The sequence below is a fragment of the Leptonotus elevatus genome, chromosome 5 (assembly GCF_054856555.1).
Source record: "Leptonotus elevatus isolate MCC_2025b chromosome 5, RoL_Lele_1.0, whole genome shotgun sequence".
Taxonomy (NCBI): domain Eukaryota; kingdom Metazoa; phylum Chordata; class Actinopteri; order Syngnathiformes; family Syngnathidae; genus Leptonotus; species Leptonotus elevatus.
In genome coordinates, this window is record NC_141243.1 from 18,227,928 (window position 1) to 18,249,625 (window position 21,698).

The window sequence follows — 21,698 nt, forward strand, 5'->3', positions numbered from 1 at the left end:
CATATCAGGGCATCATCAATACAAAATAAAAAAAAGAGATGAATAATTGTGTAACAATTCTACTTCTACAGCCATAGGCTACATGGTGTTGTAGAACGATCAGTAGATAAAGAGCAGATCTGGCTTTCTATCCAAACTTCAAATTACAGAAGATTGTTCCTTGAAATGGACATTCCTGAGTTACCCAGCTTCAACTCTTCAGGGATCAAACCACTGTTTGCACTGCATTATACTGACCCGATTACGATACAGTCCACATACACTCACATGAAGCCTGAGATAATATTGTGGTATATTAACGGTGCAATAATCGCTACATGTCTTCTGTTCCCACCTGAACAAACAGCTCTTGAAGATCCTGCTGGAACTTCTTAGGGTCAGTGGTGATGTACACTGGACCGATATCTGTAAGGATGAAAACATAGCCCATCAAGTGACCGTATACCCAACTGAAATATGCTCTGGACCAAAGTTTTGGGGAAAGTTGTTTACCTTTTTCCAGCTACAACATATTTGACTCTAGGAATAACTGTTGTAATTCATCCCAAAGGTATTTTACAGCGTTCCTTGCGAAATTAGCCAAGCATGCTTGTTTTATGCGATGGGGGAACAGTAATGATGGAAGGGGCCTTCACCAAACATATGTATTCATAATTTCTTGGTAATATGAAAAAAATAATGTCAGAAAACATTAATGCTAAGACTATTTATAGCCGATAGTCATGGTGGAACATCAGCTCCAAAGCACAAATTTAATGGTCCTCTTTTTACATGCTAGCGCCCCGCACTAATGATCCCAGAGGAGACGAGGAGGCCTGATTTATGTCTGTCAAATGTCCACCTGCCTCACATCTGGGCTGTTTCACTAGTCACTGTCTTCAGTCTCATCAGGTTTGTTTAGAACAGTTCCCACTGGAACAACATCCATCTTTATTCGTGGCATAAGACTGATTCCCACTAGAACAATGTTCGGTCTCCGAATTATGACTGAAGACCCAGTGTCCCAAATATGTAACATGACAGGGTCTCCCACTTCCATCGAGCCCACAGCCACAAGAGGCATGACTCCTTCTTGTGACTAGCTCCAAGTCAGCCCCCAGATTATCAAGAGCTCTAAAGACTGCGTTTCTGGCATTTCAGAAATGTTAACAATCATGAGTGTGCCCACTTAGTTTTTCAGCTTTCACATTTTTGTTATTAAGTTTGCAAATGTTTGTATGCACAAACCTTTTATTAAGCCCTATAGTATCTTGCAGAGCTTGCAGTTGTGCATCAAGCCGATGACGCTACCTCACCAATCTCGTTTATTTTCTCAACAGTAGCACCGTGCTCGTGAGCGGCAATAAAGGTCTGACAGCACATCTTTGACAGCCACCACAGCTTCTTAGCTATCCTGAAGCTTTACAAGGTCCTCAAGGGTAGGCCACATTAACCGAGACAAAATGTGCGAGGTTAAGGCAAACCACCAGAACATTCCCTCCTCCCACCATCACCACCACCTCACGCTGGCTATACCGGGGGTCTTAGAGTTTTGGTAGAGAGGGCGGGCTGGGGAGGGTGATTGGGCTAATTACACACAGGCAGACAGCATATGCTTCTCATCAGGGCCCAAAAAACCTCCCCCATCAGAGTACGTGCTTTTATTTTCAAGCTCTAGCATTTCCAATATAGTCCACAGGGAAGGGGCGAGCAGCCTTACCTGGCCTCACTATTGGTTTAGTTTGACAACAGGTCTGTTGCAGCATGAGCCACAAAAAGTAACATTTGAGGGTTAAAATATGAACAGCTAGCTTTTGTCATTTACTGCAGTGTCAGGTGACAATTTTGAGTGAAACCAAATTATTAATTGACTTGATCTAATGAAATTTAATACGCGCGTACTTAAGAACTGGATCATTTCAAATACTGCATCTGGTTTCCATAAGTAGGCTACTCATAACCTAAAGCGCAAAAACAATATTAGGCTACTGTTATTATAACCTTTTGTATTAGCTCAGATGCGACAAATTCGTGCTTTATGGTAGTCCATCTGTTTATCTTAGCCTATTGTTGTCTCAACTTTCAGACAAAATTGTGAGATAGATAAGCTACATTCTGAGTGCTTATTTATTCACACAAATACTAACAAATCATTCACGAAAACATGCTTTTTATCCACAAGACAGTTTCCAGTGGCGCAAACAGTACCTGGATCATGGAATGGAACAAGGACAAAGTTTTTGATGGGTCTGGTCCTTCGGCTGAGGGTCTTCTCCAGAATCCGCGAAGCGCCATCGATCACCTGTTTGAGGTCGTCGTACATAGAGCCGGTCACATCGAACACAAAGGCCAGGGTTGAGGCGCTGACATCCGACCCGTGGCCCTCCGCCAATGCCGGGGATGCCCGGAGCCTTTGCATGCTGCTACATAGCACCAGGACCAGGCACGTTATCAAGACACCCTTCATCTTCTTCTTAAAAATAAAAAAATAAGTAAAAATCTACTGCATCCGTCCTGGAATAAAACGAATCACCAGAGAAACGTTTAAAAGTTTGAAAAATACATAAAAAGGAGTAGGAGTGTAACTCTCTTTTAAATCGGCAATAAACCTGGGAAGAAAATGCATCCAAATGCGGTGTAAAATAGGTCCAGAGGAGCACATCCGTGCGTAAAGTTTGGAGCAAAGTGTGGAGAGGCTGACTTGTGGAGTGGAGCACCCCTGGAGAGCTGGTGTTCTGACGCTCCAAACGGGGGCGGGGATAGGTATTAAAAAGTTCCTGCGGAGAGACCCAACCTGAATTGGATGCGTGAGTGCGTGTAACTTGACCCTTCTGTGACTTGCAGCCTTTTACTCGATTCAACATGCCCATTCAATCCAGACGACACTTTTAGGATCAATCGTATACATCAGCACCACAAAGCCGGGCTGTAAACGTTGTGTCTAGTTCAGGGGTATGCAACCTGTGGCTCTTTAGTAGGGTACCTCTCTCCCTGTGGATCTCTTAAAAAAGAAAAAAACAACATATGTGTTCTTTTTTCTTTTTAAATAAAACATTCTTTAAATTAATTAATGTTTTAGATTTTTTTTTAATTGCCACAGTTGTCAGTAAAAGAGACGAAAAAAGGTAAAAAAAAAATTACTAAAAAAAACTAAAAATGTCCAAAAAGTGACCATAAATGTCCAAAGAGGACAATAAAAAGCACAAAATTATTAAAATTACTAAAAATGTCAGAGAATCGAATTTAAAACAGGTAGAAAATAAATTATTCAAAAAATGACCATAAAATGTCCTAAAACAAAAGAAGAAATCCTGAAAATTACCATAAAACCTACACAAAATAGCAAAACTGACAGCAAAAATAAAATTGGCTAAAATGTAGCCCCAAAAAAGAAGAGGCAGAAATTATCATAATATGTCCATAAAATTGCCCAAAAATTTAGACATCTGACAGAAAGGCAGAAAAGTTAAAAAAATTAAATTAAATTAAAAAAAAGTATGAAAAACAAAGTCTGAAAATGTACAAAAACAGAAGACGAAAGGCAGAAGAATATTGGATGCTGCTCTCATATTTTTCTGTTTTGGTGCAGTTCTAAGTAGCTCTTGGGCCATCAGTACATGAGACTAACTACACTAATTAACAACAACACGAACATACTGTTCATTAATGTTTTGTGGTTCCAGACAAATTTTTTTGGTGCCTAAAATGGCTTTTTTGACAGTAAAGCTTACTGACCCCTGGTCTAGTTCATTTTACATAGACCACATATGAGTGGTGAAATAGACATGCCACAGAATGCCAGTACACAAGGTTAACCTGATAAGAAATGAAACATAGTCATTTATTGTTTGATTAACCACAGGCATTTTAATTAAAATTATAATAACCATGACAAAAGACACACACACAAAAATCACACAGTTCAAAATATAAAACATATCAAAAGCATAAAACGCAAAAAAGAAAAAAAACATTCAAACATGACGCGTACTTTGTGTCAAAGATGTGGCAGTCACCCCTGAGTTTTAAAAGCCAATGAGTAAAAATGTTTGTCTGTCTGGCGTGATTTGAAAACCTGTAGTGTGAGGGTTTGCCTTACAGGCAGAGGCAGAGCGTCCCACAACTTTGGGCCTGCTACTGCGAAAGCCCGGTCTCCCCTGAGTGTAATACTAGATTTGGGAATAACTAGGGGAAGCTCAACCTAAGGGACGTTGGGGAATATAGGGTACATTTACAGATAGCAGGTCAGACAGATAGTTAGTGCAAGTTCGTTTAAGCACTTAAAAGCAGACAATAAGATTTTTAAAATCAATGTACAGGAAGCCAATGGAGGGATGTCAGTACGGGGGCACTGTTCTAGCTTCCGTGTACCGGTTAGCAGCCAAGCAGTAGCGTTTTGGACCAATTATAGGCAGGAAATTAGTGCCTGATTTATTTATTTTCATAAGTAAATTAGGTGTTGACAGTGTCCCAAACATTAGGTTTGTTACTATAATTGCATCTTAATCCATGTGAGAATGTTCTAAAATATTATAATAATACCAGGACACACCACCATTTAAATGCATTTTATTATGTGCTCTCATACTGATCAATGACAGGTAAATGGCATTTGTCATTCAGTAAATCATTATTTGCATAAGGCATAACATCAGTGACTGTGCTAAAACATGACCGCTTCAACAAAAAATAATTAAGAATTGGTACAAGGCATGATTGCATGCTCTGGCTTTACACATCAGGACAAATATAAAGTGGACAATAGTAGCCATAGAGCTCGCAAAAGCTTTACAATGAGAATTGGTGTTTGTTTGTGCCTCACGCTGTCTGCTGAAAGAGAACGAGGGTACTGAGCCTCAATTTAATTTTAAGCCATGAGCTTCGGCGATGCTGCTCAGCCATTGCACTGCTGACACGAGACACTCATGCTCACTGGGAAGTGAAAACACAATAGGATTCACAGGCTGCAAACAGTAAAATCATCCTTAGAAAAGTCCCAGCTCCTTCAACACTCTTCCACAAATACAAAATTATATTCTCTCAGGAGAGGAAACTCAGAGCGTGAGAAAAAAGAAATCCCACAATAGTAGTGAAAAATGCAGTGCAAAACATTTCGACAACTTTGATAAAAAATAAAACTTCATTCCATTTTAAAAGAAGTGAAAACTCCTGAATAAAGCAAAGCAGGAACTAAATTACTATAATACCATATTTACATATTACAATACACTGCTTTGTAACGTTAAATTAGTGCTCACTCTACACACTTTTTTTCATGTCAAAGTCCATGATGACAGCACAGCTCGCTGCCTCTTCTTGTGAAAAGTCTGGAAAAGCCTCTAACGTAATTCACCTCCTGGGACTTTTGGCAGGGAAAGATTAAGGCTGCGACATTTGCACAGAAGCACACAGTAGCAGCACAAGTGTGTTGAAATGACCGTGGGCTATGCTGCCAGGTTTGAACGGCGTCGGAAAATGTGTCGGCAATCCTTGTTGGAAACACAAACAAGTGTCTGCTGATTGTCAGTCCTCCTCTGGATGAGCAAGATCGATTGTTTGATGGTGCTGGATTTGTCTGATTCCAATGCTAAATTGGATCCGTCTAGCAAGGGTAGGAGTGTGATCTCCATTAAAGAAAACAAACATGTCTTTGCTCAGATCATGCAGGATAATCACTTAAATGGCGTGTTCAAAATATGCATTCACATGCTCACTTCACAGCTGACAAAACGCTGAGCACGATGTCAGCAACAATTGGCAGGAGCTGGTGGATTACACGAGGCGGAGGAAGAGGCTCTTCGCTCGGCACCGAAAGACCATTTGATTGCCAGCAAACAAGTGGGTCGCCTGAATAATTCATAAGAACAAACTGAGAGCAGAAAGCAGCTGCTTTCCTTTGGATTTAGGCCATTCATTGATTTTTGTTTTTTTTATTGGCTCAGATGACACAAGGATGGCATAATATTTATTGGATGGTCGGAACTTCCCCTTGGCTAAATGTGCATGTGGCTTGCACATGAATACTCCACTCACCTTGCATTCTTAGACTAGACCATCATAAAGAGACAGTGCTTGCACAATAGAGGGGTCGGCCTTGGAGCCCTCCTGAAACTCCTGCAAAGTCAGTTTCCCGTCTGCATTCTGGAAGAGGCACATGGGACAGAGACGCCATTAGCACAGTATCACCAGCAGGGGGCAAGCAAGGCCCCACGGTCAGTGGACTTGGATTTCAGCCACTTTGTGGCTGTGCTGCTTGGACACACGTACAGGCCTCAGCTCATCATTCGCAGAAGTAGATTCCCTGAGTTTAGAGAGTGGGTACTGGCTCTGAGGGCCAGTGTGGAAGGAGACTTGACTACCATATAGTGTTAACAGTATGAATGACACTGATAGATACAGCTTGCAGTTCTAAATTTAACAGAGTCCATCTCAATTGCCTGAAAGTGGCCACTACGCTTTTTTTAATGGTAAACAATATGCACACACTGCTTTTATACACAACATACATCAAGTCTGTTGCACTGTAGAAACTGCACTAACCTTGTCCATCATTGCAAAGATGCGGTCCACTCGCTTTTCTGGTGTGTTTTCTTCTTCTGGCAGCTCCACGGTGTTTCCCTGAAATACCAACTTATTACACTTCAAAAACAATCAGGCAAGTACAGTGGGAACCGTTCAAACAACCAGAAAGATGGTAAAATAAAAAGATAAAAACGTAATAACAAATAATATTAAAAATATAAAAAATTATAATAGAGGGGACTTAAAATTTGTGCTGTCAAAGTTAAAGCATTAACTAAGTAATTAATCACAAAAAAAATATCGCATTAATCATGAATTAAAGCAGATGAATGGCATTATTCATTTTGGCTCCAGATTATCCTTTATCGTGATAGCAGATGGTTACGCTAAAGGTGGCACAGGTTGTGTTTAAGCAATTTAAAAAAAAAGCATTGAAGTGCATGTGACATTCAGAATATTTGTTTGTGTCAAACTATCGGGGTCATTTTTTTTCCATTTTAAATTATGCCAGTAATTAACTGAAAGAGGATTAGCGTGTGCAGTAGATCAGAAAATGTTGAAGACGTCCTCATAACATTAAATGTCAAAAGAATTAACACATAACAGGTGCTCTTTAAATTTAGCAGGCAACATTTTTAATAAAAAGCCTTTTTAATTAAGCGATTAATTGTGATAAATAAAATTTTTAAGATGTGATTAATCTGATTAAAAATGTTATCGTTTGACAGCTCTACTTAAAATATTAACTGTTAACTATTAGTGCATTTTTTATGGCTTTTTGCACTTCTTTCCCAAAACGTATATATTTGCAAGAATAGGAATATTCACGACAGCATTATTATCACAATTCTCAAATCTCAGCACTGGCTTTCCTGTGTGCCGTTTGCATGCGCTCCCCATGCTTCTGTGGGTTTTCCCCAAGTACAGTACTTCAACTTACTCCCACATTTAAAAAGCACTGCATGCTAGGCTAATTGAATATTCAACTAGAAACTGTCCCAAGATGTGAATGTTAGTGTAAATTGTTGTGTCAATATGTTCTCTGCAATTGGCTGACGATCAGTTCAGGGTGTACTGTGCCTCTCTCTGAAAGTCAGCTGGGATAGGCTCTAGTTCACCCATGACATTAATGAGTACAAGCTGCATAAAAAATGGATGGACGGATATAATAGCCAAAACGTCAAGGCCTTTTCTGACTGCACTTAGAATCGTGCAGCGAATCATCCGTCAAGTTAGGACTTCATTTCGTTTTAGACTAAAAACACGTTTTTTAGGAAAAGAAAAAAAGAAACTGCAACATGCATTGTGTCATACCCTTTCCATCTGGTATTGACATTTTGAGTATTCAAAGTGTGTTTTATTGTTTTAACATATAGAGTACTACAGTGATTCACTTTTTTTTCCGACACGTATGATTTCCTTGAAAACTTTCTGGAAGAAAAAGTCCAAGTATCGGAGGTTAACCATGCAGACTCCGAATGGATTGTGTTTGGTTGCACTCTTTGTAATGTTCAGTCAACTTACCACCATCTGATAAATGGCATCGACTATGTTCAGCATCTCATCACGGGTTATGTAGCCATCATTATCCAAGTCATATAGCTTGAAAGCCCCTGGGGAAAAAAATCAAATATTAAAGTAGGTAGTTTACTACAGCTCAGAGGCTCGGCTGCTGAGCAAATGTCATCATTCCTAAGTTACTGTGACTTCAAATGCTTTTGGTCACATAAAGAAAATGAACATTTTTTGATAGTTCAACAGGTTTTATAATACATAAGGAACACAAGACTAAACATACCGTAAAATACTATATTTACAAGCGACACCATTGCGATGATCTTTTCATCTTCAAGTTTTATATTTAGCTCATAATTGATATGAATTTCATCCCAGTTAAAAGAGCATATAATTGAAAAATTTCTGGTGATATTCTGTGACTCAGGCAGACGGTTCATTGATGGCGCGTTGATGAAGTGGCGTGTACAGCGTCACATGAAATTGACAAGTCTGACGACTGACATAAACATTACATTATTTACAATACATTATGAGTCTACAATATTACATAGACGGCATTTCACAACTTTTACACTCTTACACTCGCTGTCACACTCGGCTGCTCGCATGAGTGTGTCACCCTCGTCAGTTAGAAATGCTTATACGAAACACGAGTAGAAATAGACTCGTTAAAGAAAGAGATCCCGGAACTCTTTGGATTACAAACCTTAGCCGCTCACTTCTGTTAAGATGTGTGTTTTCTGTTCACTTTGTGCTGGAGGGTCACATTATGGTGTATTTCAACTTTTAATGGTTGCTATTTCCATTTACATCAATCCTTTGTAAAGTGACGTTAGAGGCGAGGAACTCCGGATTATTTTGAGGCAGGTTTCCAAGACACACTGCTAGCTAAAGTCGACTAAAAACACGCTGACTAAATATGCACTTGTTGTAATAATTGATTATTTTCAGGCGATTCTATTATAATTTTAACTTTTGTGCTGCTGGGAAATGGAAATCTAGAGCTCAAGGAGGCTCTTTTAGAGAAATCTCAAAATCGATATTTTTGTCCAAAACTGATGTCACTGACATGCGAATACTTTTGTCAGAGTCGGTCGACAACTTCAAATGTTTTGGATAGGTTAAAGCACTTTTTGCATATTTTGCTCAGTCAAAAAAAAAATTTGTTATCACAGCAACTCATATGTCTTGTAAATCAACCAGTGGGGAAAAAAATAACACCCAATTCAAAACCATGCCATTTAAATGTTAACAATAGTAATAGAGATTGCACCTTACATCTAAGTTTCTCATCCAGAGTCCCTCGAGAAGTGACCGACAACGCCTGGATGAACTCTGAGAACTCAATGCGTCCATCCTAGAAAATGGCACAAGCGAGGAAAAAAGATGACTTCACATTTACACTTCTTTAGAAATGTCCTTGCTGCATGCTGCACAAAACAGGGCCAGACATTTACTTGAAGTTTGTGGCTATTTTTGCCCTGCACCAAGCTCTCTCCAGAGGCAGAATAATATCACCTCTGGTCATTAGTTAGATGGATGCCAATGGCTCACAAGTCTAAAAAGTTACACTCCACAAACACACAATGACTGGGTACTGTAGAGAAATCCTTTCAGGGTTTCTAAGAATATGGTAACAACTTCATCATACCTGAAATGGAAATGTTTATCTATCCCTAAATTACTACAGATCATAAGTTATGCATATGATATTGTATTGTGCATCATTATGATGTGTGTTGGACGGGAAGGTCATATTCTGTGGATTCAGACCGACTCATCACTCAAGTTATCACTCAGTAACACCGTGACGCATGCAACAGCCACCAGCTCATATAAAGTGGCTTCCTGTTGGTGCGGCACTCAGCCTCACTTCCTGGCTACATTCATCTTAGCATTTAGCTGTGTGCTCTAGAACAGTGGTTCTCAACAGTTTTTTTCCCCTATTGTCGCAATCTACCTCATAGAAGTTAAGAACAATACACAACATGATTTGTTTAAAAAATAGCCTCTGAAAACACATATATAGACAGTATATTATATGAATTTGAGGCAGTGCCAAATGCATATTGCTCGCCGTGATGTCCTCCAGCCAGTGGCCGGACTGCACTTTATATGATTGGGGAGTACAGTAAATAAGTGCCAAAAGCGAGATGCAGCTACACTTCCTGTTGCTTACTTAGTATGTTCCACATGGAAGCTTGGTACACCTCTGTACTGTAGTGAAATAATCAAAACAAGGCATATTTTAACTAGTTGTCCGCGACCCTTCCAAATTGATGTGAACCGATCGTTCGGCCGGCCGATTTATTGGCTCCGATTTCCTTAATTTTGGGGGAATCGGTGATCGGCTGATCCCTTAAACAAAAAACGATGTTTTCCACCAATCTCATCTTCCTCCTCAAAGATCTGAAAAAGTCACTGTCCTCTTCTACTGAGAATAGTCTTTTCATTTTTATTTGAGAGAACTACTTAATTTGCAGTTAAAACAACCCGTTTTTATTAATTTGCAGATTCTGTTCAATGTTTTCCAATAAAATAAGATTGGAACTCTGAAGGTGTATGCTGCCTGTTATGAAAATAAAATTGTGATCGGCAGATTATACTTTTTAAAAGATCAGAGATCGGTGATCAACCAAAAGATTGTGATCGCTGCACGTTTACTTCCATAATTGGTCTGTGACCCACTTTTGGGTCGTGACTCAACAGTCTAGAATCAATTCTCTCAGAAAGAAACTATCACAAGAAGACATGCTTGTTGAATAAGTCATAGAAACTGTTAAGATCAGTGCATTCTTCAACAATGGGGCGCCTGATACCAGTGAAGGTCATACTGTAGCCAAAGAGGAACTGTCTCATCTTAAAGACACACAAAGCCAATAACCTTGCAGGGCTTACCTAACCTATAGGGAGATGTTCAAAAATCGTTTGTCTTCCAAATGACCTTCTAAAGGACTCTATAGATTGTAATGAAATGAGCATGTACACTTTGTCCTGATGTACTGTACAGTAGGGCTGTGCAATTAATCGAAATTCAATAACAATTTCAATTATTACACTCCACAATTACAAAATCAAAAGATTATTAATAGTAGCTTCTGAGTTGTTTAAATTGATACGTTTGCACCTTTTTTAAATTTTAAAATAACTAATTTAATAAATTTTGTTTCATCCAAAAGGAACTTGCATAATTATAGTGTTTCAAAGAATTGCATTTGTCTTAATGTTTTTTATTTGTTTTTTACGTTTAAACATTTTATTGTTTTGTACCCCAAAAATAAATGATCGTCCTTCTGCATAATGCACATGCTGCACTCCGACTTCAGGTTTTTGCCAACATAAATAAACATATATTATTATAAATATATATTATTATAAATTATGTTTGGTCCAAAAGGAACTTACATAATCATAGTGTTTCTATTTTTTTAATTGGTCTTAATATTTTTAAACGCGTAAACATTTTCTTGTTTTGTACCAAAAAATAAATAATCATTTGAATAATCGTGATTTCAATGATTGCCAAAATAATCGTGATTATTATTTTTCCATAATCAAGCAGCCCTGCTGTACAATGCTTCAGAAAGAAGATACTTAACTAAAGGGGGGGAACCTAATTTCCCCCCCAAAAATTAATTTTCTGAATGATTTGAAACAAAAAATGGAGTGAAAAGTCAATCAGAATGAGTGCATTTAAATTCTTCTTCTTATTATTATTATTATTATTATCTACAGAGGCATGTAACTAATATGTATCTGTTACAAGCAAATGTCCTCAAATAAAAATATTACTGAACAAATACATCACAAACTGGACAAACCACATGACACATCATTTTCATATAATGACACATCATTTTCATATAAGCAGGTCTAAAGTTTTGCCATGCATTGCTATGATAGAAAATAGAGATCACAAACCTTATTTTCATCAAACACGTTGAAGACAAAAGAGGCAAACTTTGTGGGATCTCCAAAAGGAAAGAACTGCTTGTATATCTTCTGAAAGCCCACAGAATCAAGTTGTCCACTTGGGCAGTCTTTAATGAAGCCTTTGTACCTGTCAGAAAAACAGACAGAGGTAGACAATAATGAACCAATAGGCACACAAGGTAGAGTAATCATAAACACCTCCTGTCTGCAATGGGCATGTAGTTAAGAATACATCTGATGAAAAAGTTGAAATGCAAAGCTATTTGTCTCAGTTACAGATAAGACCATCGTTTGCTGCAATCGAATTACTCTCTCGTCTTCTTTTGATAATATGCATGGCTGACAGACAAGTCTGAGCACGTCCCCTTACTCTTGGAAATGGCCTATCTAGAAAGCGACTTCATGTATATTAGGCTAAATATAGACGCAATTCATAAGCAATTTCAAGTGCAGTCACTCAAAGGTGGGCATTTTCCATGTACCGCTCAATCAAGAACCAAGGCAGCCAGACTGAACACTAATAACTCTATTACTATTAATGACATAATAACCCAATACGGGCAAGCAAAAGCAATACCAGCAATCACCAACGAGTTGATCAATCAAGTTCAACAACATTTTACTACTTTCCACCTATAGCACCAGTGACTCCTAAAGGAGGACACATTATGCAATTTTTTTCACAATTTAAAGGAGTTCCCAAGTGTCTTAACTTTTCAGTCAAAATACAATAAGGATTCAGAATTCAGAAACACACTCAGCATCCTCTTACAACCCTGGTTAAAACCAATCACTTTGAGTGAAGGGGTGTGGTCCTGTCACATGTAAATGAGCCACTGCTCACCACACCTTCACTGTACCGCTTGTTTTCAAACATCCCTGCGTCTGAAAGAGAAACGCAATTCCCATGTAGACGGAATAAGAACTAAATGTGTATTTTCATTCCTGGAGGAGCACTTGATCACTGCGCACCTGTATTATATTGGTCAATTAGTGGGTGGAACAGTGCATGTGGAGCATTCAGCAGTATACAATGCCAAACACAAACAGATATTTGTATACAGTCAGTTTGCCATATGCTTAAAAAAAATATATAGACGTATTCATCTTACATCAAAATAGATCTTAGTTTCAAAAATATTACTGTCCCACATAATAACAAAAAGGAATGATATTCAATAAGCCGTCCCTTCTGATCAACAGCAAAACCAGCCCAAGTTCATATCGGAAGAGTGATGAAGAGGACGACCGCTGGCTCCACACTTCCACGAAACTACTTTTACTCCACTCTGGGGATGATGAAGCAAGCTCCGTGTCGTCAAGACAAGATGATAGTGCTTTGATGCACTGCTGCTGCTACAAGTTCAGAAAAAAAGAGAAAGCAACCATCTCGCACTTGAATTATTGAGATAAAAGTGTGTGTGTGGGGGGGAGATGAAAGCACAGTACAGCCAAATTGGGATGTACAATCCGTATCACATTTCAAGGCCAAAGCAATTGAAACCTGAACTCATCAGGCAGCATTATTAGGCAGTGATTATTATATTATATCTGCCAGGCAGAATAATGCATTCATTGATAGAACACACTGGTGCACATAAGCTATTCTTTGGTGCAACACAATGTAAAAAGAAGCCTTTCATTAATCAACCCATTTTGTACTTGTGCACTCGTAAACCTAATCTGGACTATCATGGGAAAAAAGTTGTGTCTAATGGTTTTAATACATTGTAGGTTTTGATTGGAAATAGTGTTGGGCATATTAGTCAACTTTGAATTCTGTGTAGAATACATTGTTAAAAAATGAGAAAAGCTGAATTACTACAGTACAACAGTGGGTCGGGACCTGACACCCCAACCCCCAAAAAAAACAATTATTTTTTAAAAATCCTGTAAAAAAGAAAGAAAAGAAAAACCCTGAGAAACCTTGGATTATTAACAATGGCAGCACAATAAAGACCCTTCTGTGAATGAGATGTGTTTGCTGTAATATCTTACTTTGCAGATCCTGACCCATCTGCAAATGATGACAATACACAAAATCACAGATTTTGGGGCATCAAATCCAAAATGTCTTCTACTCAAGCGGCAGGTATTGAGCTTGTTTACCTGCCGGTTGAGTAGTAGCACATGTGGCTAGAGCCAAACTGTGGCAGTGTTTTTACTTTACTTTCACTGAGTGGGAACTGAAGCCACACTGCCTGCACACAAGTCAGGCGAGTGTACCACTACACCATCGGTGAATTTCACCAAGCATGTAATGAGGAATCAGAGGAAACACATTGTCAGCAAAGTGTCAGCCTGTCTTCACAGTCTTAACCAGAATCACCTTGACTTGTGAAGAACATGAGCACATATTAGAGATCTGACTCGGTGACAGATGCACAGTCTATGCTTGGGGTCGTGATGGGGCGGAGCAGAAGTAAAACTGGCAATAAGACGACGAATAAGAATTTGCAAGGAGTTGAAGTATTTATTCCTGGCACGTGCCCTCAGGTCATTAATAAATTCAGCACACAATGACATATCGGTACTGATTTTAGGTGAGTATATAGGGAATACTAATACTGTTTCTTTTCTGGATAATTAGAAAGAGAATTCTCTGCGCAACACTGACATTTTTCTAACCCTGCCAATTCTTGTGTCTGTGCATGTGCTCTAATTACAAGCCATCTGGCATTTCCCCTGGTAAAATTATCTCTCATCCCTCACCCTCAGCAGTGTTGATTGCTGCTAATATCCAAGTGACAATTCATGCAAACTTTGCCATGGAAAACCAGTGAGTGATGGTTGGCTAGCTTGCTTTATGGGGGATGCAATTCTGCCCCAATGCACTGAAGAAACAGGCCAAAGACAAGCTACCTTCGAGGCTGCGGACCCTCCAATGCTCCATCCCTTACCAGACTCGAGAAAAGTGGCTAGCTCACAAAGGAGCTCGTTTCAAGCATGGTGAATTAGATTGTGAAATGCAAAAAGAAAGCAGGAGAATTGAAGTGTGAACATTGGCGAATGGTTGCTTTATTACAGTGCTCCTTTTTTCTTTTTTTTTATCAGATGTGCTGGTCTCTGTTTTTTTCATGCTTCCCAACAATAGCCCAGCAGCAGTAGCATTCAGCAAACAAATGAGAGGACTGCACTCATGCTTGAATCATCTTTGTAATGAAGGTGAATTGCTTGCTACCCCAGCGCCCCCGGCTGTCAGATAGTGCCTTCACAATTACATTCAGAAATTCGCACCTCCACAGTAATAATCACTCTAGCCACTGTTGTGTGACTTCTTCTGGTCTGGGGTGCCTCTTCCGCATCAATGTGTCATTTTGATCTATGCAAGTACTGTAAATGTTACATCATCGCGTGGGCTCTGATCTGACAAAAGATGGGGGTACAGATGGGAGGAATAGTTCCCGGACGCCTTGTGAAGTATCGACTTTTGCCGTGATTACATTCTTGAAAGTCAAATTTTCTCGTGCCCCTGCCATTCTTCTCTTATCAGTCATTCCTTGTCCAAATGGAGCAAAAAGGGTAGTTGACACATTAGCGTTACCAAGCCTGAAAGATTCTCAAGTTTCAAGAAAGCTTCAAAGTCGTTCCGTTTTCAGAATAGAACAGTGAGGAACAGAACTTCAAATAAGTCAACTCTGGGCTCTTGGCTTAAGTATCAACAAGCAGTTTGATTGATTGATGGATGGATGGATGGATTGATTGATTGATTGAAAGAAAGAAATCCCACACTTACCACTGTTGCACCTCTTTTTCTGTAACTGCAAGAGAAATAGAGTGGCATTAGCTTTGGGACAAAATTCCTTGCACCATTAAAGATCACCGTTTTGGACACTAGAGCTATGGCATCAAACACTTTAGTGAAAATAGCAATCATCCAGCTTACCTTGAGTGGACAGTTATTAGAATATTTTATGGAATCAGAAGATTTCATGAAATGATGATAATTTATTCAGGCCATTTAGGAGGGAACTAGTGCAAGTGAACCCTGACAAGAGGACAATTAAGGCTGAGCAAAGACAGGTCGGCCACAGCATTAACAAAGAGGACAGTGTAAAAGGCTTGATATGTTATCAAGCCTGCGCAGGCACTATTTTATACTAATATCCAACAAAAACCCTTTCAGCTTTACATTGTCTTCAAATGTGTCCAGTTGAATTAAAGCAACTCATGGTTGTAGTTTTCTTTGTGTTTGTATTGATTCATCAATTTTTCTTCTCTGACATTTCACGTTTCAACACAACAGCTTACAACACAACATATATTTGTTATATCCGAAAAGAAAAAGGGCTGACGGGATGAAGCCGAAGCTTATTAATTCCCGTCTCCAGAATACATTAAGGACACATAATTATCAAGATGTTGATTCATAATAGTGAGTTCAAGGTGCAACCAGAGAAAGCAGAACAATTAGTTCATAAAAATGCAGGTACAATTTCAGCATTTCTTTCCAACACCCTTTATTGCAGGGCATGTAATCCTAAACATATTTACATGCAGTCAGTCAGTATAGGGTTATGGTCATTTCCGGTATCTGAAACATTTGCGATAAGGCGTGTACATACGTGAGCGGACAACACGCAAATAGACATAATTTTTTTGCACCTGTTTACATGGCCTTTAAAAAAACCAAATATTGCCAGTCATCAAAATTTGAAAGGGTTATTGACTGAATGTTAATGTAGTCTGTAATTGCTGCTCATCTGAAGGCGATTATGCTGGAAGCCGACTGGGGGATCGCTTTCATTTGTACAACTCACCTAGAAAGGCTTCACGTGCGCCTGGCAGCGAATGTCACAGTCAATCTCACTACTGTCAACCAAGATAAACTGCCATTAAATTGCTAATGTAGTCAGAAATGGAGGTAGTTCGTTCAGCATGGCTATGATTTACTTTAGAAATGTTATATAACTCAAGTCAGAGCCAATGTGCAGTAATGCAACCCGTCCATGCAAGAAAGTGCAGGGCCTACTTGGCTGGTTGGCCCTGGAGGGTCTGCTAAAACCCTTCCCGCTTGCACTCTGTCACTGTGAGCCTCTTCATGGCTCTGACAACACAGAAGAATCATCACGCTATTAGATAGGCCAAGCCTTCACCCTGGAGACATTTGAATATGACCGCTGGTGCTGCCATGTGATGCGAGACTGAACAGTAATTCCGGCCTAATCTGAAAACTCTTTAAGCGCTCTTGTACTCTTGTCGGCTATTCAATGACTGTACAATGTCTTCATGTTTAGTTTATAAAAATGTCTCTGCATCTAAATCACACACTTGACAGCTCTCACTGCTGGCCAGGCCCTGGTTGGTTTTCTGTCAACACAAGCTATTATTCTCCAGAAGAAGAAAAAACGCCCTCCTTTTTTTTCTACCACGGAAACGAAGAGACATTTAGAAAGAGAAATTTCCTCAGTCCCCAATCTGTCAAGAAACAAAGGAAAATGGTGACGAAGATGGACACAAAGCTTCTCATGGGAGACCAAGAAATAGGTAGCATAACATATGATTGATGGCAGTCACAAGTCAAGAAAAGATGGGAGAACGATGTGGAGGAGAACAGCCTGGTGCTCCTCTCAGAGATGCTAACCAGATAAGATCCTAATTACACTATTCCCTTCCCTGCTCAAAGCGAGAAATTAGTGGATGGAGCCAGAGAGAAAGGCTGCGCGAGAGGAAGAGTTAAAGGACAGTGGCAAGCAGGCCAGCCCAGCAAGAAGCCACGTCTTCCTCCACAGCAATTTCCTGCCGCAGCAGCCCGCCTTGCCTCTGCTGTGGAGAGTGCCACCATGCAAATAACACAGTCATTAAGCAGCCAATGGATGTCGGCTCCCACTCACACCTGCAACAATGCACAGCTCAAATGACAAGAACGACAATAATAATAATAATGATGATGATGACGATGTGCCCCAAGAATAACACACACACACACACACACACACACATAAATGGTGTCTTTCAGTGTAGACATCATTTTGCTAATTATCAAACTGAGTTCAAATCTGATTGAAAACCAAGGGGGACAATGGTAATGTTCAGTTTATGTTACGAAAGCTCGAATGAAAGAATCATCAGGAGCAAATACAAGACAATGTCTATACTGTGAGTGAGTGCTTCTGTCCCAATTGAATCATTTCGCTTTGCAGAGTAACTGTAAAGCAGTCTTAGTTACAGTATTTCTTTTTCTATACAAATCCATTTACTCACATGGTGTGAGAAGGTACATTGCTTTCATGTAAAAACTGTTTGTCATAAAAATAGCTCACCAGTCATGGGATAATTGTGATTTCCCAGGAATGTTGTAGCAGTAATCATTTGAAAATGAATTTATAGAAATAAAATGCTGCATATTGATACTTATCTGTTTCATAAAATTATGAGAAACCATTCACATAAACAAATACCAATAAATGCTCATTTTAACAAATGATAACTACAGCCCGACCAATATGGATGTTTTTTTCAGCCCGATGCTGATTCTGATAATAATTCCAGTTAATAGACATAAAAATAAAAATTTAGCAAATAAAATAACTCATTTTTGGGATCCCTTAAGGCTTGCTTACAATGTTAAAGACATGAAGCTCAGGTAGAACTTTTGACAGTTTTCCAATATGTTGTCCTTTAGTACGTATTTGTTTAATGTCACAAATGAGAGCAAACTCTGCAAAAATTTGCCAATTTTCCGCTTATTTTGGCGAGGAAGTTTGAACATCATTATCTTTGTCTTATCTTGTAGTGTGATAATGTGTACAAAAATAGATCAATACAAATCTTTACTATTTTAAAAGAGCTAATATCGGCCGATTAAATACAGTAGGTCAGGCCTTAATAATGCTTTTATTAAAGGTAATTTGAGCAAAAGTGTTATTTCAGAAGTGCATATCAAACTGGTATCCCTTCTCATGAATCAGTTCCCAAGAAGTATCTCTCAGCTTCAAAATGGCTGGTGACCCCTGGCATACAGCATGATTAAATGATCCCTATAACTTAAAGTAGAGCTTGACCTTTCCCAATGGCAATTTGTCGAAGAACAATGTGCTTTTTTTCAGCAGCTTCAATCTAGCTAGTGTGGTTCTGTTGTATTTAATTAAATTAGAAGCAGTGGACACGGGCTATTTGCTTAAAAGCTGGCAATGAGAAGAAGCGGTAACAATGCAAATTCTGCTCTTTTAGTTTTGTGCCAACTGTCATTTCAATTAAAGGTTTCAGCAGGATGAAAACATTAAAGACACACAAAAAGAAACAAGAGGATACTCACAGTAGGTTTTCCTCGTCAATTCCTCAACCACCTCTGGCTTGAGCTTGCTGTTGGATTTACCCATGATTTTCAGCTCTTCACACCTTCAAGTCCACCTGGTATTACCTCAGTCTGCTCTTCTGCCAGAAACATAAACAAAGGCAGGCTAGTTAAGGCCAATGCAATGACACCAGTGGAAGCAAGGAAACACACATCACTGCGGTGCGGTTGCAAAAGAATGAATGCAGTTCCTGACAAACTAAGAGGCGATAGCTCAAAACTAACTAAACACACTCTCCATAGAGCCTAAGGTCCCTGTAATGAAGGGCCATTAGGCTGTTGCGATATTTCAGAGCATGGTGTGTCTGCTCAATTCTCCATAGCAGTCCGTGGGAGAAGAGTGGCGCTTGGATGCCTTGCTACATCCTTGGAAGCAAGTCGCCACTCAGCGGGTGAGTGAAGCACCCTCCCAAGTCCAACCTTCACATTATGTCTAGTACCCCCGCGCCCCCTCCCTACACACACACACACACACACACACACACACACACACACACACACACACACACACACAGTCTTGACAGATCAGATAAGGAAGTGTCTAAGAAAAAAATCATTGAATACAGAGAGCTTGTCTCATGTACTTTGCGCTACAGAGTGATCTGTAGGACAAAAATATAAGCAAAAACAATGTAGTGATCATTTACGGAAAAGAAGAAGCCATGCTGGTGCGTCATTGTCCAATATTAGGAGCGCTCCCTGCTCTCCAAATAAGCATGCCAGTTGTCTATCAAGCTTAAAGGCAGATTTGAAGAGTGAAGGTTCCCTCCTCCTCCATTCTGACTCATAATTCTTCCTCGTTGCTGGCTTCAAGACAACATGGTATGGTGATTTCCTCCTCTCCTACCAATGCAGCAGACAGAGGTGAGGGATAATAGAATTTCTCTGTCGCAGTGTTAAGGAACACTGATGTCAAACTGCCGCCACATATGAGCTGAGTATTGTGCAGGCACCTTCACTGCAAACATCTGCATGTGTCCATGGCCAGTGACGTCCTGCTGAGCGAAGTCCCGCTGGGAATGACCATCTTGTGTCCTCACGTGTCTTGGGCTGCAGGGTAGTGCTATGGGCATGAACACACAAGAGAGCAGTGATGACAGAGCAGGAAAATGCTGATGATGTAGTGGAAATGGTCAACCCAAACCACAGACCTCTGACTGGAAAGAAGCTGATAAAAGCTCTAAAGTAGTCAACAATCAAAGCAGAGCGAAAGAAAAGTGTTCACATTTAAACTTAAGTCGCTGGTGTAAATTAAATCAGTACCCAAATAGGAACAGGTGGCAAAAAAAACTGTTAAACTCATACGAGCGTGTGCACATAAAACGAATGGAGACGACGTATAAGCGAAAAGATAGTACTGTATTGGTATTGCCTACCTGTATTTAATTTTTTTCACGCATGACGTGGCAAAAAAAAGATTACCTACATCGTGAGCGGCTGAGGCGGCGGCGGCGGCCGGTAGGACGTTGCATAGCAACACACAGTTTATGGCTACAGTCACTGCATGTTTTGCTAGTCATTCAACTCGCGACGTTTAGCACTAAAACGCCGTCTCGCGAAGCTACTAACCTGCCAAAACAAGTCATGAAACACCAAGGGTAGGATTAAAAGCCAGCTTTAGCGGGCAGTCAACATTTTACCTGAGGTACAGAAGAGGAAAGGCGCCGTTCCGTCAGCGCAGAAGAGAGCCGAGATGAAGTGCTGGCGCTGCTGCCTCGCGCATGGCCGCGTGTTGTGCTGCTCCAGCCAGCCGCCGACAGGGAGTGACGTTCAATCTTGCTGCTGGCCTGGCCTCAGTGCGCACACATTCGTGACTCAACACTGTGTGCGCGCGTGCCTGCGTCTGCGCGTGTGCGTGTTTACGCGTATTCGTGGTTGTGCGCGCGTGCGTGTGCTTTTCAAGCAGGGGTGTACAAAACTTTTTCCTCCCAGACACCCATACAAAGTCAAACGTAAGGATGCAAAGGCCACTGTGGCAATCTTTTTCGGCTAGGGTTTGGTTCAGAAAAATTAAGTCCGCGAAGTAGTTAGCTTTATGTTTTAAATTTATTATGAATGTTTTAAGGCTCTAAACCCTTCACTACAGTTTAGATTATTTTTATCATCAAGGCACTTACACTTTCTCACATTCTCAATATTCAAACCTTCATACATTTTATAAAATAGGTATTTTAGGTAATTACTGTAAAAAAAAAATGCATGCAAAATTGCTCTAAAAAAAAATGCAAAACAGCGAGACAAGAAGAAAAGTGAAACGCGTTATAGTGAGGGAACACTGTATTTACCATGCAATAACCAAACAATAAAATATGCTAATACAACTTTTTTTCTAGGCCAATACCAGTAAGTAGAGTACTCAACTCTTGAGTAGTCACCGATACAATACCAAGTTGCCTCTAATACATTTGTTACATAACCCCCCCCCCCCCCCCCACACACACACACACAC

At 39.8% G+C, this 21,698-nt stretch overlaps 2 protein-coding genes across 7 annotated transcripts in view; both read right to left on the reverse strand.

The window, feature by feature from the left end:
• Positions 1 to 2,612, reverse strand: part of hmcn2 (hemicentin 2) — a 52,911-nt gene extending 50,299 nt beyond the window's left edge. For both annotated transcript variants that reach the window (XM_086076067.1, XM_086076066.1), the window contains exons 1-2: positions 2,188 to 2,612; positions 335 to 405 (exon numbers count right to left, since the gene is read on the reverse strand). In XM_086076067.1, the coding sequence (XP_085932193.1) occupies positions 335 to 405; positions 2,188 to 2,446 (330 nt within the window). In that variant the 5' untranslated portion in view covers positions 2,447 to 2,612. The remainder of the gene's footprint in view (positions 1 to 334; positions 406 to 2,187) is intronic.
• Positions 2,613 to 4,532: 1,920 nt separating this feature from the next.
• ncs1b (neuronal calcium sensor 1b) lies at positions 4,533 to 21,078 on the reverse strand. 5 transcript variants are annotated; one of them, XR_015094864.1, is made up of 11 exons: positions 20,890 to 21,078; positions 20,203 to 20,312; positions 19,211 to 19,329; positions 15,689 to 15,713; positions 11,941 to 12,079; positions 9,298 to 9,376; positions 8,026 to 8,114; positions 6,520 to 6,597; positions 6,013 to 6,120; positions 5,694 to 5,826; positions 4,533 to 5,603 (listed from the first exon to the last, which is right to left on the reverse strand). XR_015094864.1 is itself a non-coding variant. In XM_086076379.1 (10 exons), the coding sequence occupies exons 3-9, from the start codon at positions 19,272 to 19,274 to the stop codon at positions 6,022 to 6,024; spliced, it is 573 nt and encodes a 190-aa protein (XP_085932505.1). In that variant the 5' UTR covers positions 19,275 to 19,329; positions 20,203 to 20,312; positions 20,890 to 21,078; the 3' UTR covers positions 4,533 to 5,826; positions 6,013 to 6,021. The 5 variants fall into 5 exon arrangements, 3 of the variants coding, with proteins under 3 accessions (XP_085932505.1, XP_085932506.1, XP_085932504.1); XR_015094863.1 differs by having other exon boundaries at positions 5,694 to 6,120; XM_086076379.1 differs by having other exon boundaries at positions 4,533 to 5,826.
• Positions 21,079 to 21,698: the final 620 nt, after the last annotated feature.